Below are 25,521 nucleotides of genomic sequence, written 5' to 3' on the forward strand. Positions count from 1 at the left end.
TGCCACACCTGTCAGGTGGATGGATTATCTTGGCAAAGGAGAAATGCTCACTAACAGGGTTGTAAACAAATTTGTGCACAAAATTTGAGAGAAATACACTTTTTGTGCGTATGAAGCGTTGAAACATGGGACCAACACTTTAAATGTTCCGTTTTATATTTTTGTTCAGTATACTTAACAAAAGGCACATCTCAATAGGTGGTCCAGGTAAGTCATGACATAGCACAAGTGGGGGTGTGGGTTTTTCCTCTCTTGTTCAGTCTTCTCTATTGTTCATCAAGCAAGGGAGAGGTGGATGACATCATGGATTAGCCATCAGATCAACTTTTTGAATGCCCTACTCGAAGTTTGCAGGTGTCTTAAAAACACTATTTTGATCAACTTATTTTTTTTTTACCCTTTAGTGTATATACTTTATTGTATTTATAGTTGGGATATCACTTTTCAACAGTAAACTGGCACTATGTTAGACCCACAAGCCTAACATAGTGCAAGTCTAATGCCACACCCTCATTCCCCTTTATTGCACCCTGCTGGTCAACCCTGTGATTGAAATAGCCCTGTGCAAGCTGCTGGACTCATAGATTTTGGCCTTTACCAGAAGCCCCAGAGTTATTTAAGAAGCACTGAATCCAATTTTTCCTTGTGCGCTATATAAATAACCCCTCCATTTCCTGAAATAGTCACTGGGCCCTGTCTATAAACTAACCCGGCCTGTCCCCTTCTCCGTAGGGGGATGATGTCCACCTGGCGCTACCCAGGGAGGCAGGGATAGGCTCGGTTAATAATAAAAGTTTACATTTTATTAGTCGTATGTACAGGATACACATGGTATAACCGTCCAATGAAAGGCTTACTTGCAGGTTCCTTCTCAACTATAAGAAATAATACAAGATAAGAATACGAACATAAAGTAAATGGCTCAGTAAAATAGAATAAACATTTTAGCTTAAGTATAATAGAGGAAGGCACATTCTATAGTCCAATATTTACATGTGTAAGGGAGCACAGCAGAAACAGCTAGTGTTAGCCAGGGGTCTTTTTAAAGGAGCCATTAGTTGCCCTTGGAATTGCTAATGCCAGATTATCTGCTATCAAGCCCATTTTATCTGAACTCTCAGGGAATGGAGGACTGAGATGGGCTAGCTACTTGTCAGCTGATTGTATCTCTAGTTGTTTGCATAGCCTTGTTTGCGCCTACATTAGGGTTGATGTCAATATTAGAACTTACCGATATGGGATTTGATTCAATACCGATTTCCAATTTTAGAATGGAAATATTCACCATAACTGCAAAATCTGCCGATTTTTATTATTATAGCTCGAATGGATTGTATGGATTGTGATTTAAACAGCCCTATAAAGAAACTCAGAAAGCTGATTTCTTACATTTGAGGAAAGAACATTAATGTAAGCACCACAAACTGTAGGAGCACCAGAAACACCAGATATTTTTCATAGGGAGAAACAGTCTAGTGCAGTAGTTCCCAAACTTTTTATAGTCCCGTACCCCTTCAAACATTCAACCTCCAGCTGCGTAGCCCCTCTAGCACCAGGGTCAGTGTACTCTCAAATGTTGTTTTTTGTCATCATTGTAAGCCTGCCCCACACACACTATACGATACATTTATTAAACATAAGAACGAGTTCGTTTTTGTCACTGCTCGTGGGAAGTGACAAAGACCTCTTATAGAACCAGTAACCAAATAATAATAATCAATAATTTTGCTTTTTATTTAACCATCTTACACAACCTTTTGTTCATCGAAAATTGTGAATAACTCACCACAGGTTAGTGAGAAGGGTGGTCTTGAAAGGATGCACGTAACTCTGCAATGTTGGGTTGTATTGTAGAGAGTCTGTCCTAAATAACTTTCCACACACACTGTGCCTGTATTTAGTTTTCATGCTAGTGAGGGCCGAGAATCCACTCACATAGGTACGTGGTTACAAGGGGCATCAGTGTTATAACAGCACGATTTGCCAAGGCAAGAAACTCTGAGCGCAGCCCTATCCAGAAATCTGGCAGTGGCTTCTGATTAAATCATTTTTTCACAGAACTGCTTGTTGCAATTTCGATGAGGCTCTCTTGTTCAGATATCTCTAAGTGGACTGGAGGCAGGCCATGAAAGGGATAACAAATCCAGTTGTTTGTGTTGTCCATTTCGGGAAAGTACCTGCGTAATTGCGCACCCAACTAACTCAGGTCCTTCAGAATATCACATTTGACATTGTCTGTAAGCTTGATCATTTGCACACAGAAAGTCATACAATGATGGAAAGACCTGTGTGTTGTCCTTGTTAATGCAGACAGAGAAGAGCTACAACTTCTTAATCATAGCCTCAATTTTGTCCCGCACATTTTAAATAGTCCCTGTAATCCTAGATTCAGATCATTCAGGCGAGTAATAACATCACCCAGATAGGCCAGTCGTGTGAGAAACTCATCATGCAAGCGGTCAGAAAATAGATAATTATCGTCAGTAAAAATAACTTTAAGCTCATCTCTCAATTTAAAAAAAACGTGTCAGCTTGATAACCTGTTGTAAAAGCGTTACATGGTCGCTGTCCATATCATTGCATAGTGCATAAAATACACGAGAGTTCAGAGGCTTGCTTTAACAAAGTTAACCATTTTCACTGTAGTGTCCAAAATGTCTTTCAAGCGGTCAGGCATTCCCTTGGCAGGAAGAGCCTCTCAGTGGATGCTGCAGTGTTCCCAAGTGGCGTCGGGAGCAACTGCTTGCACGCACGTTACCACTCTGCTATGTCTCCCTGTCATGGCTTTTGTGCCATAAGTACAGATACCAATACATCTTGACCACCAAAGTCCATTTGATGTCACAAAGCTGTCCAGTACTTAAAAAATATCCTCTCCTGTTGTCCTGGTTTCCAGTGTTTTGCCGAAGAGGATGTCTTCCTTAATTGACCCCCCATAAACGTAACGGACATACACCAGGAGCTGTGCCAGGCCTGCCACGTCTGTTGACTCATCCAGCTGTAACGCATAGAATTCACTGGCTTGTATGCAAAGCAGTAATTGTTTCACTATCTCCTGCCATGTCACTAATGCGTCGTGAAGCAGTGTTTGATGAAGGCATCGTCTGTGTAGGTTTTTTGGCCTTTTCCCCCTGCATTGTCCCAGCCATATCCACGGCAGCAGGAAGAATTAAATCCTCCACAATAGTATGGGGATTGCCTGTCCTAGCCACTCGGTAGCTCACCATATAAGACGCTTCTATCCCCTTCTTATTAATGGTATCTGTTGCTTTTATACATGTCTTACTACTCGAAAGTCGTCTTTATTCTCCCTCAAAAAACTCCTGTGGCTTATTTGTCAAATTGTCATGTTTCATTTCTAAATGTCTGCACAAGAGTGAAGGGTTCCCTCGAGAGTAACGGTTGATGTGATTGGATGTTATTTGACTAGGCTACCTGTGTTTGATAGTGTTATTTCGCTGAACACTAACGTTTGATTGTTTTATTTTGATTTTTGGCAGTGAAATAAGGCTACTCAGGCGATGGCGAAAAAACCTCACCCAAATGTATAGCCGTGGTATATCAGACTGTATACCATAGCAGGAAAATAATTACTATTTTCTGGTCTAATTACGTTGGTAACAAATTTATAATAGTAAAAAACTAACATCGCTCAATTTCATAGCGGACAACCGATAAATCGGGCTTTAGTCAATACTTGTGTGCACATGGCTAGTCGGCCACTGGGGCTGTGCATATTATGACAATTAGCATCTAGTCTTTCACACAAGTGGCTTTGATGGCTTGTTGCTGAAGGGTGGTTCTAACGTGCTCCCTCCCTCTTTCAGACACCCCCAGCATCACAGCCAAGCTGATCAATGAGCAGAAAGAGGACAAGGAGAAGAAGAATCACGACGAGAAGGAGAAGATGAAGACAGACAGCGGTTTTCAGGACAACTACAGTGTCGTCGTGGCCTCAGGTACACGTTTGGCCCCCTCCTCCTCACAAACTCTCACCGCATCCCTTCCTTCCCACGCCTGCCAATCATTGTGGCTTCGCAGGAATGGATTAATTGATTCTAAAGCACCAATTAGATGGCAGGTATTGTTTTGCCTAAAGCTGGGCTTCCAGCCCTATGTTGAGGTCCTGCACCGAAGAATGTAAACTATTTGTATATGGAAATACAATGTGTAAAATATCCCAAAGTATAGACAGTGTTTGATAAGAAGCACTAGACAGAAGCGCTCCCCTCTAGAATCACATTCACTAGCATATAAAAGTCCATCTCATGGTAAATGACTGGAGTGTGTTTTCCTTTCAGGCTTGAAGTCCCAGTCGAAGAGAGCCCTGTCGACCCCTCCCCGTCCCCCTTCGCGGAGGGGACGTGTGATGAGCGATAAGCTGACAGCCTCAGGTGTGGACCCATCTGCCAAAACTCTCAGCGTGCCTGTCTTCCACCTCTACCACAAGCTGCTACCAGGTACTGTGTACACACAAACAGCTCCCTTCTCTCTCTCCAGTACCTTCCCTCCGCCAAGTGAAGCCTGTTCATCTGACGAAGCCAATTCATTGAGCTAGTGTGCCCGAGTGTCCTTTGGCTTGTTCTAGTCTGTGGTGTTGTGACCCTGGGTTGTCAAGGTAAACGTAAGTAGCCTTGCACGAGCCTTGGCTTGTGCGAGCTGGAACAGCTCATAGGAGCAGCAGCCTATCTCCTGTTTCTGTAGCGTGACGCACCTTGATGTACACCCCTTGGACAGGACGCTAATCTATCAAAGGGCCTTACCCCCAGTCTATCTCCTAAAGGCCAGCAAGATCCAAGTTTTACCTAACTCATGGAAGATAAGCGAAGACATGATCAGACCTTTGTTTGCAAAGACAAACATTTACTATGGGCACAAGCAGCACTCCATCCATTATGTCTTGTCTTCACATGTAGTCATTGTTAAATAGGTCACTAGCCTTCATGTCACGTAGCTGTCATGGGTTTTCTGTCCCTCTGGGCCTGGTAGTGTGACCAGAGAGTGACCAAGGTTTTGGTTCCTCACTGTGAACGCTGTCTCATCCCTCCACCCCCCCTCAGGTCAGCCCCTGCCGGCAGAGATGACACTGGCCCAGCTGTTGACCCTGCTTTACGACCGCAAGCTGCCCCAGGGCTACCACTCCATCGACTTGACTGTCAAGTTGGGCTCCAAGGTTATCTCCGACCCCGGGATCTCGAAGACGGACTCCTTCAAACGGCTCCGCACAGAGAAAGGTATGGCAGAGCACTCACTTGCACACAAGACATACAAGCGCACACTCGCATTCAAACATACACTACATGACCAAAACTTTGTGGACACCTGCTTGTCAAACATCTCATTCCAAAATCATGGACATTTATATGGTGTTGTTCCCCCCTTTGCTGCTATAACAGCTTCCACTCTTCTGTGAAGTTTTTCCACTAGGTGTTGGAACATTGCTGTGGGGACTTGATTCCATTCAGCCGCTAGAGCATTTGTGTGGTCAGGCACTGACGTTGTGCGATTAGGCCTCGCTCGCAGTCGGCGTTACAATTTATCCCAAAGGTGTTCGATGGGGTTGAGGTCAGGGCTCTTTGCAGGCCAGTCAAGTTCTTCCAAATCGATTTCGACAAACCATTTCTATATGGACCTTGCTTTGTGCACGGGAGAATTGTAATGCTGAAACAGGAAAGGGCCTTCTCCAAACTGTTGCCACAAAGTTGGAAGCACAGAATCGTTTAGATTGTCATGATTCCTCCTCCACCAAACGTTAAAGTTGGCACTAGGTATTCGGGCAGGTAGTGTTYTCTTGGCATCCGCCAAAACCATATTCGTTCATCGTACTGCTAGATGGTGAAGCGTGATTCATCACTCGAGAGAACATGTTTTCACTGCTCCAGAGTCCAATGGCGGTGAGCTTTACACCACTCCAGCTGAGGCTTGGCATTGTGCGCATGGTGATCTTAGGCTTGTGTGTGGCTGCTCTGCCATGGAAACCCATTTCATGATGCTCCCGATGAACAGTTCTTGTGCTGTCGTTGCTCCCAGAGGCAGTTTTGGAACTCTGTAGTGAGTGTTGCAACCAAGGACAGACGATTTTTTTTATACGCTACGTACTTAAGCGCACAGAACAGGACCGCCGAGTGCTGGTGTGGCCTAACACTTTGCGGCTGAGTTGTTGTTGCTTCTAGACGTTTACACTTCACAATAACAGCACTTACAGTTGACCGGGGCAGCTCTAGCAGAGCAGAAATTTGACAAACTGACTTGTTGGAAAAGTGGTGTCCCATGATGGTGCCACGTTGAAAGTCACTGAGGTCTAAAGGAAGGCCATTCTACTGCCAATGTTTGTCTATGGAGATTGCGTGGCGGTGTGCTCAATTTTATACACCTGTCAGCAACGGGTGTGGCTGAAATAGCCGAATCCACTAATTTGATGGGGTGTCCACATACTTTTGTATATGTATTGTATAACTGCGTGCGCTCACACTCTCCTTCTCCCTCCCTGTCTGCCATTTGTCCTCTTGCTATGTAGTTAGTGTGTAAAGTGAGCCCCAAACGGCTCTCTCCATTGGTCCCCTGACAGTCCATTCCACAGAGGGATTAATGGCTCTCCCCCTCCACAGCCATCCATTTCTCTGTCTGAGCGCTGGGCCTCAGTCTCCTGAGATGTTTTCAGGTGCCATTAACAGTCTGTGTAACAGGTGGCCCAGTGTGAGATGTGCATACTTAAAAGCACCAGCACAGTCACTCTGCTCTTTTTCACTGTGTTAAGTAATGGGATAAAGGGATACACATAAAGTGTGTATCCATTTCTACAATGATGCTGTTGGCCTTCTCTCGCTCTGGGCCGGGGTTTACTTCAGATAGAAAGCTATTATGTTATCATCATAAATTGGCCGGGTTGACTTCAATGTAAGAGAAAGATGGAAATGTCGGCTGCATGTCAGAAATGAATCGGAGCTTGGATGAGGGAATGGAGGCTTGAAAATGTGGGTGCCTCTTAATGACTTCAGCGGTAATAAATACAGGCCAGTGCCTTCAGTCTTTTTCCATCAAGTTTTGTTAGAAACTAATGGAGTTATTTTGGACCCTGCTGTTATCACCTATTATCTTGTGTTCATCCTTCGAAAGAAAAGCTCTGATGGTTGAAAGCTCCCAGAGCGACTTGACTCATGACCACCCAATCAGATTCCACCCTCTACTTTTAAACTCCACTTGTTCCCAAAGCTGTTTTAGCCCCTTGACGTTGTAGAAACATTTACACAAGACTCATGTCCTTTGTTAATGTCACTTTAACAACTGTATAAGATGAAACTTAACCGGGAAATTTCCAGAAATTTTCCATGGGAAGTTAAGCCTGGGAATTTTGCTTAAATTCATCAAACAAGTTGTCTTATAACAGTAAACCTTTTTTGTGGGAAAAACATAAGGCAATTCTAGGTCTTGTGGCATATTTTGGTTAAATTATCCCCAATTCAATGGAATTGCAACCCTCTGCATGCACAGTACATTCTTCCATCACATGTACAGCTGATTCTCAAGATCTTGCACACAAATGAGATTTGAGCCCACACTACTACACTGTTTGAGCCAAGGACTACATGCTTTCTGGTAAATTTCGATTACAATACTGGGTGGGGTGAATATATCAAATCAAATTTTATTTGTCACATACACATGGTTAGCAGATGTTAATGCGAGTGTAGCGAAATGCTTGTGCTTCTAGTTCCGACAATGCAGTAATAACCAACAAGTAATCTAACCTAACAATTCCACAACTACTACCTTATACACACACAAGTGTAAAGGGATAAAGAATATGTACATAAATATATATGAATGAGTGATGGTACAGAACGGCATAGGCAAGATGCAGTAGATGGTATAGTACAGTATATACATATGAGATGAGTAATGTAGGGTATATAAACATAAAGTGGCATAGTTTAAAGTGGCTAGTGATGCATGTATTACATAAAGATGGCAAGATGCAGTAGATGATATAGAGTATATACATATATATATGAGATGAGTAATGTAGGGTATGTAAACATTATATTAAGTGGCATTGTTTAAAGTGGCTAGTGATACATTTTTACATACATTTCCATCAATTCCCATTATTAAAGTGGCTGGAGTTGAGTCAGTATGTTGGCAGCAGCCACTAAATGTAATATTTTATATGACATACATGATTGTTAACTAGTAAATAGTAGCCTACAGGAAAGTGTGTTTAAATCATTTCTAACTTGTTAACAATTTCTGCTAGTTAGTTTTTGCTACCATGTGGGTTTTAGCTTGCTTGACCCTGCTAACTGAGTGTTAATTCACCTATTTTCATTTTAAAACATTTATCTTACAAAGGAGTTGTTTAATCTAGCTGCTTAACTATTTATCTGTACATGGAATTGTATTTGGGTTTTTCTTTGCAATCTTTTTTCCTTATCTTTACAGGAAAATGCCACAGGCACTCCATGATATGTGTAGACATTTCACTGCAGCTGCAGGAAAATCTGTGTACATGTGCAAGTACTGTGCCAAATCATATGTGAAGAATGCAACAAAGATGCAGAATCATCTGGCCAAGTGCATAAAGTTCCCTAAGCACTCACAACAAGCAACCTCTGACAAAAGTCCCTCTACTTATATTCGAGGTGAAAATGATGAATCAGCCACCTTATCGATAGCAACAGCTCATGGTCCTCCTGGAATCAGAAGTTTTTTTTGACTCAATGGAGGAACGTAGAGAAATGCTCATGAGTGTCTTGCTCGAGCTGTGTATGCAACTGGTTCACCTCTGATGCTCACACGCAATGTGTATTGGAARAGAATTCTGAATGTTCTTCGCCCAGCACACACCCCTCCAACCAGACATGCTTTATCTACTAATTTGCTGGATGCAGAGTTTAACAGAGTTCAAGTGAAGGTCAAGCAAATCATAGAGAAAGCAGACTGTATTGCAGACTACTACCAATGGGTGGTTGAATGTTCGTGGGCAAAGAATAATTAACAAAATTTCCACCCCTCAACTAGTATTCTACAAGAGCGCAGACACGAGGGACAACAGACACACCGGTCTCTCCATTGCAGATGAGCTGAAGGCAGTCATCAATGACCTTGGACCACAGAAGGTATTTGCATTGGTGACAGACAGTGCTGCGAACATGAAGGCCGCTTGGTCTAAAGTGGAGGAGTCCTACCCTCACATCACACCCATTGGCTGTGCTGCTCATGCATTGAATCTGCTCCTCAAGGACATCATGGCACTGAAAACAATGGATACACTTTACAAGAGAGCCAAGGAAATGGTTAGGTATGTGAAGGGTCATCAAGTTATAGCAGCAATCTACCTCACCAAGCAAAGTGAGAAGAATAAGGGCACAACATTAAAGCTGCCCAGCAACACCCGTTGGGGTGGTGTTGTCATCATGTTTGACACTCTCCTGGAGGGGAAGGAGTCTCCAGGAAATGGCCATATCACYGGACAGCCCCATCAAGAGGATCATCCTGGATGATGTATTTTGGGAGAGAGTGGTAAGCAGACTGAAACTCCTGAAACCTATAGCAGTAGCCATTGCACGGATTGAGGGAGACAATACCATCCTGTCTGATGTTCAGACTCTACTTGTAGATGTAAAAGAAGAAATACGTACCGCCCTGCCCACTAATCTGTTGCTCCAAGCAGAGGAAACTGTAGTTCTGAAATGCATCAAAAAGCATGGAGACTTCTGCCTGAAGCCCGTACACGCCGCTGCGTACATGTTGGACCCAAMGTATGCTGGCAAGCGCATCCTGTCTGGTGCAGAGATCAACAAGCCCTATGGTGTCATCACTACTGTGTCTTGCCACCTTAGCCTGGATGAGGGCAAGGTTCTTGGCAGTCTGGCGAAGTACACATCCAAGCAAGGGCTTTGGGATGAAGATGCAATATGGCAGTTGTGCCAACATATCTCATCAGCCACCTGGTGGATGGGACTTTGTGGATCTGAGGCTCTTTCCCCTGTTGCCTCCATCATCCTCCAAATCCCACCACCAACAGCCACCTCTGAGCGCAACTGGTCCTTGTTTGGGAACACACACACACACCAAAGCACGCAACAGGCTGACCAATAAAAGGGTTGAAAAATTGGTGGCCATCCGGGCATATTTGAGGTGTGATCCTGACAACGAGCCATCCTCAACAAGGTTGGAAAGTGACAGTGAAGATGAGGCCTCAGTCTGATGTTCAAGAGGTGGACATTGAGGAGGTCCATGGAGAAGACTTGGTTGTCTTCCTCTCAGGCTTCCAAAGCTTTAGTTTCTAGACTATCATTTTACAAATGTTTTTGGGAGATGCGGTGGATCATTCAATATTCCCTTTTGCTGTTCTGTGAAGTCATCCCATGTGAAGAGTCAATTTTTATTTTATTCTATTGGAAGGATTTCATAATTTGCAATTATGTCTACTTATGATAAGGTAAAAGATTTGTTTGTCTCCATATGATATKCTAAATATATCCAATGCAAAAAAACATCTACATTTAAATGGTATTAAGTATTACCATACATTTGTTATTCATATATATTGCCGTTAATTCCCACAAAGTTTCCACGTCTGAATATTCCACAAAATGTGCAGCCCTAGGTGTGGTAAATGTTATTACGGTCACCCCTTCAGAATTTTGTTAGACAGGATTTTAGGGGTGATATACTTTATTTAGCCTCCCCCTCGTCTTGCCTTGGCGGTCAGTACCAGGGCACACATGATGTGATGGGGATGGATACATTTTGCCCATTAGTATATGACAGCCAGCAAGAGCAGTTGATGTCTGTTTGATATTGTCGGCAACTTGTAGATGTGCAAACCAGAGGAAATTGCTCTGCTCTCGTCCGGCCATGACGGAGCCATACCACCTCAAGCAAAGTCCTTCTCTTCTACATGTTTTTCCCTTGCAAGTGGAAAAATGAATGACTAAAACTGAGAACATGGTCAATAATCCCACGATTTCACTGGTAGCCTATGGCTACACACAATCTTAAAGTGCCGCCTCAACCATCTGTGGTACTGAATACATGTATATGGCGTGTGCTCAGAGAATTGATGATAGCAGGAGCTGTGGGTGATGTGCTGCTCATGTAGAAAGTGTAGAACCACTGCCCTCCCTGGAAGCTGCAAGGGGTGATGAAGTGAAGCTGAACTAATAGCTGACAAAAGCGACTCCCAAGTCAAGGTGTTCGCTCTTACTAACGTGTGAAGATAAGTATTCCAAACTAATCTGATTTTAAATAATCCTCTATACCAGTCGCTCGAATCAGAGCTACATTCTGTGTAGTTTCCACTGGCTCTGCAGTGGGACATTGTTTGCAGTAAGATATTGTTTGCTTTATACAGAAACCCACTTTAGTGCTTTTTTTTTCTCTTGCTGCAGGCTTGTTTTGCCTGCATTGTTAACAGAGCCCATGCTTGGTAGCACTGCTACAAAGCCCTGTGCCGGTCTCTGTCAGTGTGGATGTTGATTCTCCCCAGTGGCAGTTCACAGCCTGTATGCTGCCCCTGGCACCCTGGGGCTAATTAACACTAGCAACCACCACCAACAGTCCAAGCAGTGGAGCGCATCAACTCCTCCCTGCAATGCACCCTCTTCTTCCGCACCTCAGTCCTATCTGTCAGTCACACTGGATGACTTGTCCGTCCCCCTTTTGGGTGAGATATTTTAAAAGGCAATGACTGTCAGTCAGATCTGCCACCCCACTCCTAGAATAGTGGGCTGCTGTTAGTGGTTACACAAGATGGGAGGCCGGTGACCTGCATGTTATCTGCTAATGAATGTAAGTCCAGCTCCAAACCCATTTCACCAATACTGTCTTCAGCCAGACACTAACCACCTGATTAGGTCAATCATTGTCTTCATCGAACCAATTTAGTTTCACCGCCGTGCTCTCGGAGTTCAGATAATTAGTTGAGGCGTATAGATTAGAAACTGCCTGGAGCAGGCTGAAGCCTGCCAATGCTGTATATTTGGCACCACCGCTTTCATCTCTGGTCTGGGGTAAAGGAGCACTGCATGGTAAAGGGTAGTGTTCAGTGGACACACATTTTCAACATGAGGTTGGTGCACATCTTTTCTTGTTTCTGACAAACCTCGGCCCCATTGCTCTCTGCGCTTAACTATATACTTGACTGCAGTAAAATACCTCCCTTACAATACTTACTGCATAGCTCGCCTACAATTTCCCCAAATAGCTTCCAATACCGTCGCTTCCCAAAACAAATCATTCCGGAATCCTTTCTCCAGACCCATTGAGGCTGATAAATGGGGAGGATAGCAGTGACCCTCAGTAACAGTCCTGCCAGRGRKGGGGGGGGGGGGGGGGAGAGAAATCTCTTAAACCAGTGCGGCGGCTTTGACCAGGGGGAAATTACATAATCCATTTACCAGGYTCAGCCCCACTAACGGCCATCCACTGAACTGAAGACGGGTACATGGAGAGATCTAGCCCTAGCCCCCTTAAAAGCCTTCAACTTCCACAAATAGGCCAGGCCTTTTAGAGCTAAATGGGTTTTGTCCCTCTAACCATTTTTAGGTTTCTAGGTCTACTCTGTCGAGATAGAGGACTTTAGTGCCCAAAAGCCCCTTTTAGCATGGGCAGCACCATTGAGGACTTTCACCATTTTGAAGTAGTCAACTGGGTGGRACATCCTATGGCAGGGATCGTCTAGATTCAGCCACAGGCCGTTTATTCTTTTTTTTTTTTTCTTGAGCGGGTGGTTGGGCCGTAACATAATTACACATTTGTAGACTGCAAATTGACCGCAAGAAGCACAAACATAGTGCATTCGGAGTATTCAGACCCATTGAATTTTTCCACATTTTGTTAGGTTACAGCCGTATACTAAAATGTATTAAATTGTTCCCCCCCCCCCCCTCATTAATCTACACACAATACCCCATAATGAGATGGCAAAAACAGGTTTCTAGAAATGTGTGCAACTTTTTATTTTTTTTATTTTTTATTTTTTTTTATACATCACATTTACATAGGTATTCAGACCCTTTACTTTGTGGAAGCACCTTTGGCAGTGATGATTACAGCCTCGAGTCTTCTTGGGTATGACACTACCCAAGCTGTATTTTGGGAGGTTCTCTCATTCTTTTCTGCAGATCCTCTCAAGCTCTGTCTGTTTGGATGGGGAGCGTTGCTGCACAGTATCCAAAGTAAAAGTATTAATATATTGACCTTTCATATATTAAGCAAACCAGACAGCTTGATTTTTTTACATGTATTTTTATTTACGGCGAGCTGGGGGAACACTCCAACACGCAGACATCGTTTACCAACAAAGCATTTGTGTTCAGAGGCATTAGGGATGACCAGGGATGTTCTCTTGATAAATTTGTGAATTGGACAATTTTTCTGTCCTGCATTCAGCATTCAAAATGTAACGTACTTTTGTGAGTCAGGGAAAATGTATGGAGTAAAAAGTAAATTATTTTCTTAAGGTATGTGGTGGAATAAAAGATGTCAAATATAAACCACAGATGCCCAAAAAAACTATTTAAGTAGTATTTTGAAGTAGTTTTACTTAAGTACTTTACACCACTGTACATTGTATACGATTACATGGGGAATAAATATCCAAAATTAAAATCACTTAGGTTATTTCCTGCTCATGTTTATTTTTTGCTCAGAAAACTTGGGTGGCCAAATTCGGCCCGCAGACCGCCCGTTGGGGAACGATGTCCTATGAGTTAAGCAAGGATCACATAATTCCATCCAGGTCACCAGTAAGGACCAGCCAATGAATTATACTCCTGAGGAAACATTCCATAACTGCAGGTGGCGGTAAATCACCAACCTTGGCTTTATACCTGTTCAAACACACTCTAGGTGGCATTGTGCACCCTTTCAAGTTTGTTTGCCAACTCATAGAAGTATTAGAAGAAGAAAATTGACTACTTCAAATGGAGATGGCCTCAATGGCGCTGTCCGTCCTCTCAGACACAATGATGTGATGTTTAAGTCTATGGCCTACCCTTGATTTAGCACTTGAACTCTCAGGCTAATAGGATGCACTTGGCGTAGTAAAGGTACTGGAACATTCTGTAAAATAGGAGAATGTTTGTTCTTGGGGAGAATGATAGAATTCCTTGTCGTTCACGATTTGCCCTCTTTCTCGCAGATCTTATCTGATATGCTCCTCTGAAGTCTAATGATTACCCTTTTTCCTGTGCCTTTTTGGTTGCATTTTAAATGTAACCGTAAATCACTGAGTTGATGCTGTTAAAAATATTCTCTGGGTGGCCCAGTCTCTTCTTGCGGCCTGCTGAAAGATGAGCTCTTCCTTCTCCATCACGTTTAATCCTGATTTGGAATTCCAGACAGAACGGGCCTGTTACAACCCCTATTAGTCACTACCCTCGTGACTTTTTAATTCACTACGAGAAGGAGGGGGAAAATCCCTTTAGAGACAAGCGCAATGAATCATTTATTTAATTTTCTTCTCCAGGAGGGTGATGTGCAGCTTTTTGTAGATGACCTATCAATCGACTGGGGCTTTATATCATCATAAAACAGGCTGGCCGTGCCGCAGAATGAAAACAATAATGGGGAGCTATTTTTTACCATTCATCCTCCGTTCCATTTGGTTTTGACTTTATGTACGGAACCACACCCCTGACGTGCAAACAAGGACAAGTAGTCTGAGCCCTTGATTCTGTTTTAATCAGTGTGCACTTCATCTGGACTGGCATATCACATATTTATGCATTCACATATGAAAATAGAAATGGTACCCCGTCCACTTATTTCTGGGAAAACTGGTGTCAGTTTCTCTCTCTCGCTTGAACTTGATAAATGAATAGTGATAGCTCTGTTTTTTTTCTCTCTGTTTTCTAACGAGGGATGAGTTATGAGAGATTTATTTCATTCTGTGTTTGAGATGTAAACAATGGCCCTCTTTGCAGGGCATCCCATTATTTACTTGTCGTGATTGGTTGAGCGCGGCACATAGCACACCGAAGAACACAAGCCACATAGAAAATACCTAGTGTCAGTGAAAACACTCTGCTTTCCCCTCCTCCAGTGGAACACTGTGACATGCTGAGTAGCTGTCCAGAGGACGAGCCCATGACCCCGGGAGACGAGTGTCTGGACGCAGCCATCGATGAGTCCCTGCTTGAGACCAAACCCATCCAGTCGCCCCTGCAAGTGTTTGCAGGCATGGGKGGTCTGGCCCTGATCGCTGAGAGGCTGCCAATGCTCTACCCAGACGTCATCCAACAGGTTTGACCGCTTCCTATTCTAATAACTACATAACTAATACCAGCACCAGTAAAATACCACTTTCACAACTTGTGTAATTGGGGAGGTATTTAATTGTAGTCCTATAATGTTAAGCCCATTTTCTAGATATGTTTAGATATAGCATATCATCTAGAGCTCAATACTTAAGAAATTCAAGCTGCCTTTGCTACATAGAAAGTCCAATGCAGATCTGAAGTTGCCAAAGTAGTGCCTTGTCTCTACTCTGGTTTCAGCCTACAGAGAGGCATTGCAAGTCACTGTTTTCCATTCAGTCTAAATCCCTATTTGTCTCTTCTGGGCTCCCCCTGTGCTACATCATTCCTCCTAAATGAAAGTAAATTGATACTTTAAACGGTAATTGAGAGCACATAGCGACAAGGTGACTAGCTGGAATGGCTTCTGACAGCTGCCAGGTACTAAATCTGTTTTGTTATTTTCTCCCCCTTCCAAATTGTTGCAGCGAATTGAATTATTCAGGCAGTCTCCCAGAGCTACTGGTGGTTTGAAGCAGACGCCTCACGAGGGCTATCAAGTGAGATGATTTGTTTTGTACTTAGCATTGTGATGAAAATGAAGCATATACACGATTGGTCATTGATTGGTTGACCATATACCTCTCTCAACAGGATATTACATCATTCTGCATTAGTTTAACCCTTTGTGTCTCTGGATAGTGTTTTCTGAGCACGCTCTTAAGGCTGTGAATAATTGAGGTGTTCTGCTCTCATCCTGAGTGAGACTGTTAGCAAAGTAAACTTAAGGCATTGATGCAGGTGAGGCTTTTCTGTTTACCCAGTAGTGACCTTGTGTAGTGTTTTCTGACGGGTTAGCCAAACAGCCCAGGTCTGTGTCTTTTGTCCCGCTGGTGTTTAGCTGTTTACTTACAGCACATCCTGTTCCTGGAGATCCACTCTGGCTCTTAGTGAAGCTTGAATTGATTATATGGATCACAACTAAGCACAAAATAACTTTGTTTTTCTGAAGTGCTGCCGCTCCGATACTTGCTTTAATCTTAAGGACACTGGGCACAACCTGAAAAAACACTCACTGTAACAGGAGCCCAAAAGTTGAGGGCTGCTACAGTGCCTTCAAAAAGTGTTCACTCCCCTTGACTTTATCCACATAATGTTGTGTTACAGCCTGACTTTCACATTGATAACATTTAGACTGTTTGTCAATGCCTACACACAATACCCCATAATGTCAAAGTGGAATTGTTTTTATACATTTTTACAAATTTAATAAAAAAGGAAAAGCTGATATGTCTTGAGTCATTAAGTATTCAACCCCTTTGTTATTGCAAGACTAAATAAGTTTGGGAGTAAAAATGTGCTTAACAAGTCACATAAGTTGCATGGACTCTGTGTGCGATAAGTGTGTACCATGATTTTTGTATGACTTCCTCATCTCTGTAACCCACACATACAATTATCTGTGAGGTTGAGCAGTGAATTACAAACACAGATTCAACCACAAAGACCAGGGAGGTTTTCAAAATAAAACAATCAACGGAATGGAGCTAAGCACAGGCCAAACCTAGAGGAAAACCTGGTCAAGTCTGCATTCCACCATACACAGGGAGATTAATTCACCTTTCAGCAGGACAATAACCTAAAACAAGGCTAGATGTACACTGGAGTTGCTTATCAAGAAGGCAGTGAATGTTCCTGAGTGGCAGAGTTAGTTTGGACTTAAATCTACTTGAAAATCTATAGCAACACCTGAAAAGGGTTGTCTAGCAATGATCAGCAACTAGTTTGACAGAGCTTGAAGAATGGGCAAATGTTGCACACTCCAGGTGTGGAAAGCTCTTGGAGATTGACCCAGAAAGTTTCACAGCTGTAATCACTGCCAAAGGTGCTTCTACAAAGTATTGATGTGTGTGAATACTTATGTAAATGAGATTCCTGTATTTAATTTTCCTTCAGTTTGTAAACATTTCAAAAAACATGTTTTCGCTTTGTCATTATGGGGAATTGTGTTGAAAGAAAATCGAATCCATTTTGAAATCAGGCTGATTCACAACATTTGGAATAGGTCAAGGGGTATGAGTACTTTCTGAAGGCACTGTTTGGTTTAATTTATGTTAAACTTGTAAATCAGTTGACCCTCTGCTATCCCATCAAGTAAGTGTTGAGTTAGGAGCTTTGTCCCCAGTGCACTATGCCCAGTCCCACAGCAGCTCTATCGATCTGAATAACAGTTCTCTAGTTCCATATACACCCTACTACCCTCAGTGCCCAAAGACATCACATGACATTGAGATCCCACCCGAGTCAGCTCGTCTGTCAGTGTTTTCCATGTGTTGTCCTCTAACCCCATTCTATCCCTGGCTCGTCCTGTGCAGGTGAGTGCTCCGGTGGTGCCCTCCACCACGCAGGAGAAGCCCAAGGACAGCGACCAGTTTGAGTGGGTCACCATCGAGCAGTCTGGCGAGCTCGTGTACGAGGCGCCAGAGACCATGGCCGCCGAGCCGCCACCCATCAACAAGTCGTCAGTGCAGACCATGTCGCCCATCCCCGCCCACTCGCTGGCGGCCTTCGGTCTGTTCCTGCGCCTGCCGGGCTACGCTGAGGTGCTGCTGAAGGAGAGGAAGCACGCCCAGTGTCTGCTCCGCCTGGTGCTGGGCGTCACAGACGATGGCGAGGGCAGTAAGTGACAAAACCTCTCACGCAGCTTCAGGCGTGGTCAGGAAAAACTCCTGTCCCTATTTATGAAGGATTTAGAAGCATGTTCATATTTTGAAACACCAGGTCCCTATGGTGTTAATATAGAAGGCTGCTGCATGGACAAACATTCTCAGCCCTACTAATAGCAGTTCACTTCTCCACCAATGCTCAGATTGACTTTGTCAGGCAGTTGATCTTGCCAAGTTGTGGACCAAGCAGATCGATAATGCCCATTATCAGAGTCCCTGAATACATAGCTGTCAGTGTCATAATATGGGCAATGCATGTAAATCGACTCTTCTAGAAGCACCTGGCCACGAGCAGGTAGAGATATAGAGGGAGAGAGATTTTAATCCCTCCATTTACAATTGAGGCACGTTTGTTCCCACTGGTGCAGATCTTCCCCTGCAGTCCTTGAGACCATATCTGTCTGCTGGCCCTGTGGATCATTTAGCCACAATACTCACACTGGCTTGTTTAATATTGACAAGTCCTACCCCCTCTCATACATTACAACTCCTATCCAGCCAACCTTTGCTCTCATTTGCCTTCATTATTGATGGCTATTTAGCTCCCCTCTCCTCTAGGGCCTGAAATAAACCATGTTGTCCTGCAACATTTTTTTTTCTTTAGTCCTTGAGTTAACGGCCCTTAATGATTTGAAGGAGAGCAGGCTGCCAGCTTGTTTAGTGACACTGGTCACACAGCACACTGTCAGACTGCCATTTAGTCAATCATCTTCTCTGATTGGCTGTATCTCTCCCCTTCCTTCCTTCCAGGTCATATCCTGCAGTCTCCGTCGGCAAATGTGCTGCCCACGCTGCCCTTCCACGTGCTGCGAGCCCTATTCAGCACCACACCTCTCACCACGGATGACGGCGTGCTGCTGCGCCGCATGGCCCTGGAAATAGGAGCCATCCACCTCATCCTGGCCTGCCTGTCAGCCCTCAGCCACCACGCACCCCGTGTCCCCAACACCAGCGGGAACTCTTCAGAGGTGAAGCCCAGACACTGACCGTGTCCAAAAGGCGCTCACATGCACATACACACTTCTGGGGACATGCATGTGTGCTTAATACTCGAAGTGCAGACAACGTCTTTTCAACGTCATGTGAATTTAAAATTGTAATATCTCCGGCATTTTTTAAGTCAAGTCTAGGGCTGTTCCGGTGACCATATTACTGCCACACCGGCGGTCACGGGTCATGAAGGCAGTCAAATTCCTTGTGACCGTTTAGTCACGGTAATTAGGCTTCTCCAAGCTCAGATGCGGCTGATGGTCATTAGTAGCCTACCAAACTTGCTAACTGCCTGGTACTCAGCACTCTATTGGGCCTCTAATCACTCTGACATCAATGCAAATGTAATCGAAAATCTAACCAAACACATGTTGCGCAACATTTCTATAGGCTATGCAGTTGCGCGAGGAAACCAAGTGATGGCCTCTACTAAAAAGAGGAGCATTCCATCAGGTTTCTATAGGCTAGGCCTAATATATTTATTTCTCAACTTTCCTTATATTAAGCGCATTGCTTCTCTTTACAACAGGAGTATAGCCCACCTGGTTGGCATGAAAATTAACCACGGGGAAAAGCGTCCTCCATTCGCTATTTAAGTGCATAGATGACATGTATTTTTTTTGCTGCCCCTGTTTTGAGACAGGTGCATGATAGTGGTCCATTCTAAATCAAATCAAATTTCGCACATTTATTATTTAGTATATGTAAAGGGAAGACTAAATCAAGAATAGTCTGATGGGTGATAATAGACTATCACTTGTGAATGATATAGTATCACTTGTGAATGATGCCCAGCATAAGAAACTGCCTTTTTTTTGTTGACTTTTTCTAATCATAGTCGCACACCTCATGTAGCCTAGCCCATGGACCGATGTTTTAATAAGATTTGTATCACATCTAAAGTGACCAAATAACTTCTTAAAATTAGGCACGTCAGTTAAGAACAAATTCTTATTTACAATGATGGCCTACCAAAAGGCAAAGGCCTCCTGCGGGGACAGGGACCTGGGATTAAAAATAAATACTATATAAATATAGGCCAAAACACATCACAACAAGACAGACAACACTACATAAAGAGAGACCTAAGACCACAACATAGCAAGGCAGCAACACATGACAACACATCATGGTAGCAACATAACTACATGGTAGCAACACAACATGGTAGCAGCACAAAACATGGTACAAACATTATTGGGCACAGACAACAGCACAAAGGGCAAGAAGGTAGAGACAACAAGAGGTTTAGAGCCTAACTGGCATACAAGCAGCTCGTGAGTTCCAAGTTTGGATAAGATCATTTTCACCATTAAAAATGCAGCTTTTATAATAGAAGCATTACATGCATAATCACATTTGCAGTCACTTTTGATAATAGCTTATAGCCTACTGCCATGTGCACATTGCTGACGAAATAGCCTTTATAGTTAATCAACATTTTAAGCTAAATGTTCTGATCTGTTGCATCAGCCACATTGTGGTTCTATTAATTTGGGATCTATTGCATCCCACAACTGTCTGACTGTTTGGAATATTTTGTACTATCCCCCATAGTAGATTGACATAGACTGCTGCTTTTGCTGTTATTCGACGTATTAAAATGTAATGTTCCAAAGGTCAGCATCAGTGGCTTGTAGACCATGAGATGTGTGGAAGCCAGGAGATGCTAAATGTGTTTGTTAATTAACGGTCAATTACTGTGAGACCGACTTTTATTTGCTTGACAATCACCGGCAACGAAATTTTGTGACCGCCACAGCCCTAGTCGAGTCTTTTACTAAACAAATTTCACACACAGGCTTATAATAATAGATGTAGCCTAAACACAAGATTAAATTGACAGTAGTCTAAATGGGTGACTATATTAGGAATTGTCTTGTGAATGAAGAGACGCAGCATGTGTAATTGACAAAAAAGCGACTTGAAAATCATCCTACAGAGGTTCATGCATGTCAGATGTTTTGATTTATATAACGGAAAGAGGGGACACTCGAAGGTTTCTAAAACACCTACAGTCCCATTCAAAAGTTTGAACGCACCTACTCATTCCAGGGTTTTTCTTTATTTTTACTTTTTTATACATTGTTGAATAATAGTGAAGACATCAAAACTATGAAATAACACATGGAATCATCTAGTAACCAAATAAGTGTTAAACAAATCAAAATATATTTTATATTTGAGGTTCTTTAAAGTAGCCAACCTTTGCCTAGATGACAGATTTGCACACTCTTGGCATTCTTGTGGTGGTATTATTTATAATTTCATATACTCTGATATAAACTGGGTAGTTCAAGCCCTGAATGCTGATTGGCTGAAAGCCTTGGTATACTAAGGGTATGACAAAATATTTATTTTTACTGTTCTAATTATGTTGGTAACCAGTTTATAGTAGCAATAAGGCACGTCTGGGGTTTGTGATATATTGCCAATATACCATGGCTAAGGGCTGTGTCCAGGCACTCCGCGTTGTGGATGTGCGTTAAAACAGCCCTAACCGTGGTATATTGGCCATATACCACACCCCCCCGGGCCTTGTTGCTTAATTAGAATGTTGATTCCCCAAAGGTGAGGCATTCTCTCGAACTGGGATGCCTTGAGGCCCGGCCATTCTAGTGTTAATAGAGAAAGAATGTAAACACAGTTCAAACACACTCCTACTCGTATGTCACCAGATGTCGGTGGAAGTGTGTTTTGCCCATTGCGTTCTCTTGTGTGTTCATGATGGACCAAGACTAAGATAAACCTCTATTTGGGTTGGGTTGACAAAGCATTGTGTGACAAATGGTGTCAGCCTTGTCTAATGCTTTTGGCTTGACACGATAGGAGGTTCTCACTCTCCTTTTGTCTTTCGCTCAGAGAGAGACGGGCGATGAGGATCAGTCATGTTATTAATTACTCTACCTGGCAGGGCCTTACTCAGGGCTCTTATGCATATCTCTACTGAGCCCTTGACAAATTGGGTAATTGTTTAGTGTGAATGATAAGAGGCAGGTCTGGCTTTGAAGAGAGACGTGTCCTTTGTATTTTTGCCAACTCCAGGCAGAAGGGGACATCATGAATAGGAATTGAATCATGCACTGTCTGACTGCCATGCCCATTAAATGGAGTGATTCTACTTCTATTGAGCTTTCTGCTTTGCTTCAACACTCACCTCCTGCTCGTTGCCTTTCAAAGTACTCTGTACCCGTCTCGGACCACTGCGACGCAAAGGAGATGACGATCAACTTGTATCAATCACAATAGGGATTTTGATCACTGGAAGCTCAACGCCACCAGCATCCAGCAATGCCACCACAAGGGTCCAAGCGCTATATATCATAGGCCTAAATCCAGCTAGACTGCTATAGATGTTACTTTATATAGCGGGCTAGGCTATTACAGTACTACAGCCCAGTGTTACTGTGGACCGTTTCAACACGTGCTCTCGTCCACAGACCCATGTGGATTTAAGGAGTTGTCAGAGTTGAGGACAGATCTCGGGGGCCGATGGCTTGGGCGTGGGCCAAAGTCCTGTCACAGCGGTAATGGCTGTCCTTGAGGCGGCGGCCCAGGGGTGCTGCTTTTATGTGGCCAGAGACACGGGCTAGAGCGAGCGGGCGGGCGGTCAGTGTACTCACACACACATCCCTCTTTATCTGGGAAAGTGAGCCTCCCTGATTTGATGTTCCAGGGCTCAGTGATTAGTCTCCAACCTCTTATGACGAGAGCATAACTCCTCCCCCTTTTACCACTGGGAGAGAGTCAGGACTGGGCCCTGCTCCGGCTCAAACAGGACTGTCCTATACAAAACACACACTTTGGCCATCTATTAAAATCCAGTGAACAATGAAGAAACTCACCAAAGGAATAAAAGACAAACAGGTCAAAATCCCAGCAGTCTCATCCCACCTACTATAAAGTCAATGTAAATGCTGAATCATCTCCATTGCGCCCCAGTTGACTGATAGAGTTGACAGTGATCTCTGGTGGCAGAGGTGCATGTACATATACGCCACCTCCATTAGCCGGTAACATTCCCGTAACGCTTGTGTGCACGTCTGGAGCGTTCCTGCGATGTTAAAGATGCGCTGGGAGAGTGCAGCGTTAGCCGCTTGTCAGTCAGCCACTGCCTCTCCCGTAGATCTTTATAGCACGCCCACGTCAAGCCTGATGATCGTCTAAGCAGAAAAGGTGCAGTCTCAAGAAACGTTATCCTCTCGTCTAACCCAGACATCCTTTCATATCCGTCTCTGTTCTCTTTATTCAATAATGCCCTCTGCTCCCTCCCTGTACCACAGGGAACTCTCGTTGCTCAAATATCATACGCACAGCACCAGGTCGACCTTTGTTTAGTCCGAGCTTATGCTCTTTCCCTCAGACTCCTCTGCCCTTTATTTGACATAATCTCCCTTTCAAACTGCTGGGCATGTGCTCTGAGCTGAACTAGATGTGCCTCAAGTGTATAATGGCTGCGACAAGCAGGGCTGCATAGGATTTGGGACTGTGGGTAGGCAGGCTAGTTATGTTTGTGATTTTTCTACTTGGAAAGCCAGCATTGCGCTCTCATTCAACTTTTGATGTGAAGACTGACATTTTTAAAAGGGGAACAGTAATCTTATTCAATCCAAACGTGTAGCCCATGCTGCATTGACAATAACATTTTTAGTCTATTGATTTCATAAGCTTATGGAACGCTATTATCTTTAAGCCAGGCCTATGTTGTCATCACAATGGACCAGTAGACTACACTTTACCCCCTGCTGATTTCCTGTGTGGTGCTGATCACCTCCACTCGTCTGTCTGGCCCCAGCCCACAGTGTCCAGTGGTCATGGAGGGGGCACCAGTGAGGAGCAGCAGCTGTACTGGGCGAAGGGCACTGGTTTCGGTACAGGCTCCACTGCCTCAGGCTGGGACGTGGAGCAGGCCCTCACCAAGCAGAGGCTGGAGGAGGAGCATGTCACCTGTCTGCTACAGGTAAGAGTCCTCTAGGCCTAGCTAGGTGTAGTACATCCTGATGATTTTCCCAAATGGCACAAAGTGTCACTTGGCGAACAATGGGAAGACCTATGCACTTTTACATAAGTCATTACTGTGTAGTTACCCCAGAGAAAGGCCTATATGTTTTGCTAAAATTGTGTGTGCTCCACTTATTCTCCCCCTGTCCGCCAGGTGCTGGCCAGCTACATCAACCCAGCAAACTGTGTGAGCCACGGAGAGGCACCTACAGGGGAGAGCAGGGGCCACAACAGCAACGTCCTTCCCACAGTGCTGCAGGAGCTGCTCAGCCAGTCCTGCCTCATTCCAGCGATGTCCTCCTATCTACGCAACGACTCCGGTGAGTGAACCCTCCTTCTTTAGTCTTTATCTTGTAACTTTCCATGTAGGTTATGGTAACTCACGTTAAGGATGGCTGTGCCTTTAACTGAAGGGGAAACTCGATGGCAGATTCCACAACAATCTATTTGACTGGTTGAACATATCAACATTGCTTATGAAGAAACATGGTGCCTTTTTCGTTCTATTTCAGTGCTGCATTTCTCAATGGCTTCTCCTGGTCTTAGACAATATAATGAACCTTTTATTGGAAAATAAAGATCAACCAGCTTTTGTTGTAGAGTGGAAATAAAAGACAGTGTCAGATGTTACGGGAAACGTAGTAAGCTATAGGATGAGGTGGTCATCTTATGCGCATTACTATGTCCTTTCTGCTTCTAGGCTACCTGGTAAATTGCAGTGAGAGCTAGATGTGTGTGTGAGTTGATCATTTCTTGATGAGACAGCAGATGGAGCTGCAGTATCTTCCTCTGACATGGTGATAAGAAGACCAATATCTCAATATACAATACATATATTTATCATTCAAAAGAGCCCTGAAATTCCAAGGGATGTTTCAAGTGTTTGCTCAGTGAAGATTTACCAGCTGAATACATACATACGACACAGTGCGGGTGTCCACTTACACCCTTGGCTCTCACCCCCTCCCTTCCACAAAGATGTACTTCAGTACTCATTACCAATGATCTCTCTGTGCATATCACAGGACTTCATATCAGTCAGGAGAGGTCTTGAGTTACTGGGAGTACACATTCCTATAGTCCACCGCAGTCCACTAAATAATGGCACTGCTCGAACCCACAGCTTTAACATAACACTACTTTCAATATAAAACGGTATATAAAAACAATCTATTCATGCTAAGAGGATATAATTATATAAAACAGTAAAGATATAAAGCAGTAATATAAAGTCATTTACAATCTATCAATAGCTATTGCTTCTGTGGTGGTTGACGCTCTCCAAGCAATTTCAATTATCTGAATCCATGCTTTCAAAATACCCATCCACTTCTAATTCTGTCTTTTCATGCGACAGAACAAATACTGTCTAATTTGATTAGGTTACTTGTGACTTAGTTAGGTGGTAATTATTGTGTGGCAAATGGATTCGTTCTTTTGAAGATAGGATGCGTCCATTGCACGATAAGAACTCATTCTCTAATCTATATTGAACCGTTTTATTTGATATTTTTGAATATACAACGGACATCTTTGTTAGAGAATTTGTTCTGAGAACCCTT

General features: G+C 43.6%; 1 protein-coding gene across 1 annotated transcript in view; it reads left to right on the plus strand.

Annotated features, from left to right (window-relative positions):
- birc6 (baculoviral IAP repeat containing 6) overlaps positions 1 to 25,521 on the plus strand; it is a 161,193-nt gene that overhangs the window by 62,372 nt on the left and 73,300 nt on the right. The window contains 8 exon segments of the mRNA XM_070434910.1: positions 3,828 to 3,959; positions 4,302 to 4,460; positions 5,061 to 5,234; positions 15,050 to 15,249; positions 17,618 to 17,921; positions 18,719 to 18,936; positions 23,754 to 23,918; positions 24,114 to 24,279. Coding sequence (XP_070291011.1) covers positions 3,828 to 3,959; positions 4,302 to 4,460; positions 5,061 to 5,234; positions 15,050 to 15,249; positions 17,618 to 17,921; positions 18,719 to 18,936; positions 23,754 to 23,918; positions 24,114 to 24,279 — 1,518 coding nt within the window.

Source organism: Salvelinus sp. IW2-2015, linkage group LG25 (assembly GCF_002910315.2).
Source record: "Salvelinus sp. IW2-2015 linkage group LG25, ASM291031v2, whole genome shotgun sequence".
Lineage (NCBI taxonomy): Eukaryota > Metazoa > Chordata > Actinopteri > Salmoniformes > Salmonidae > Salvelinus > Salvelinus sp. IW2-2015.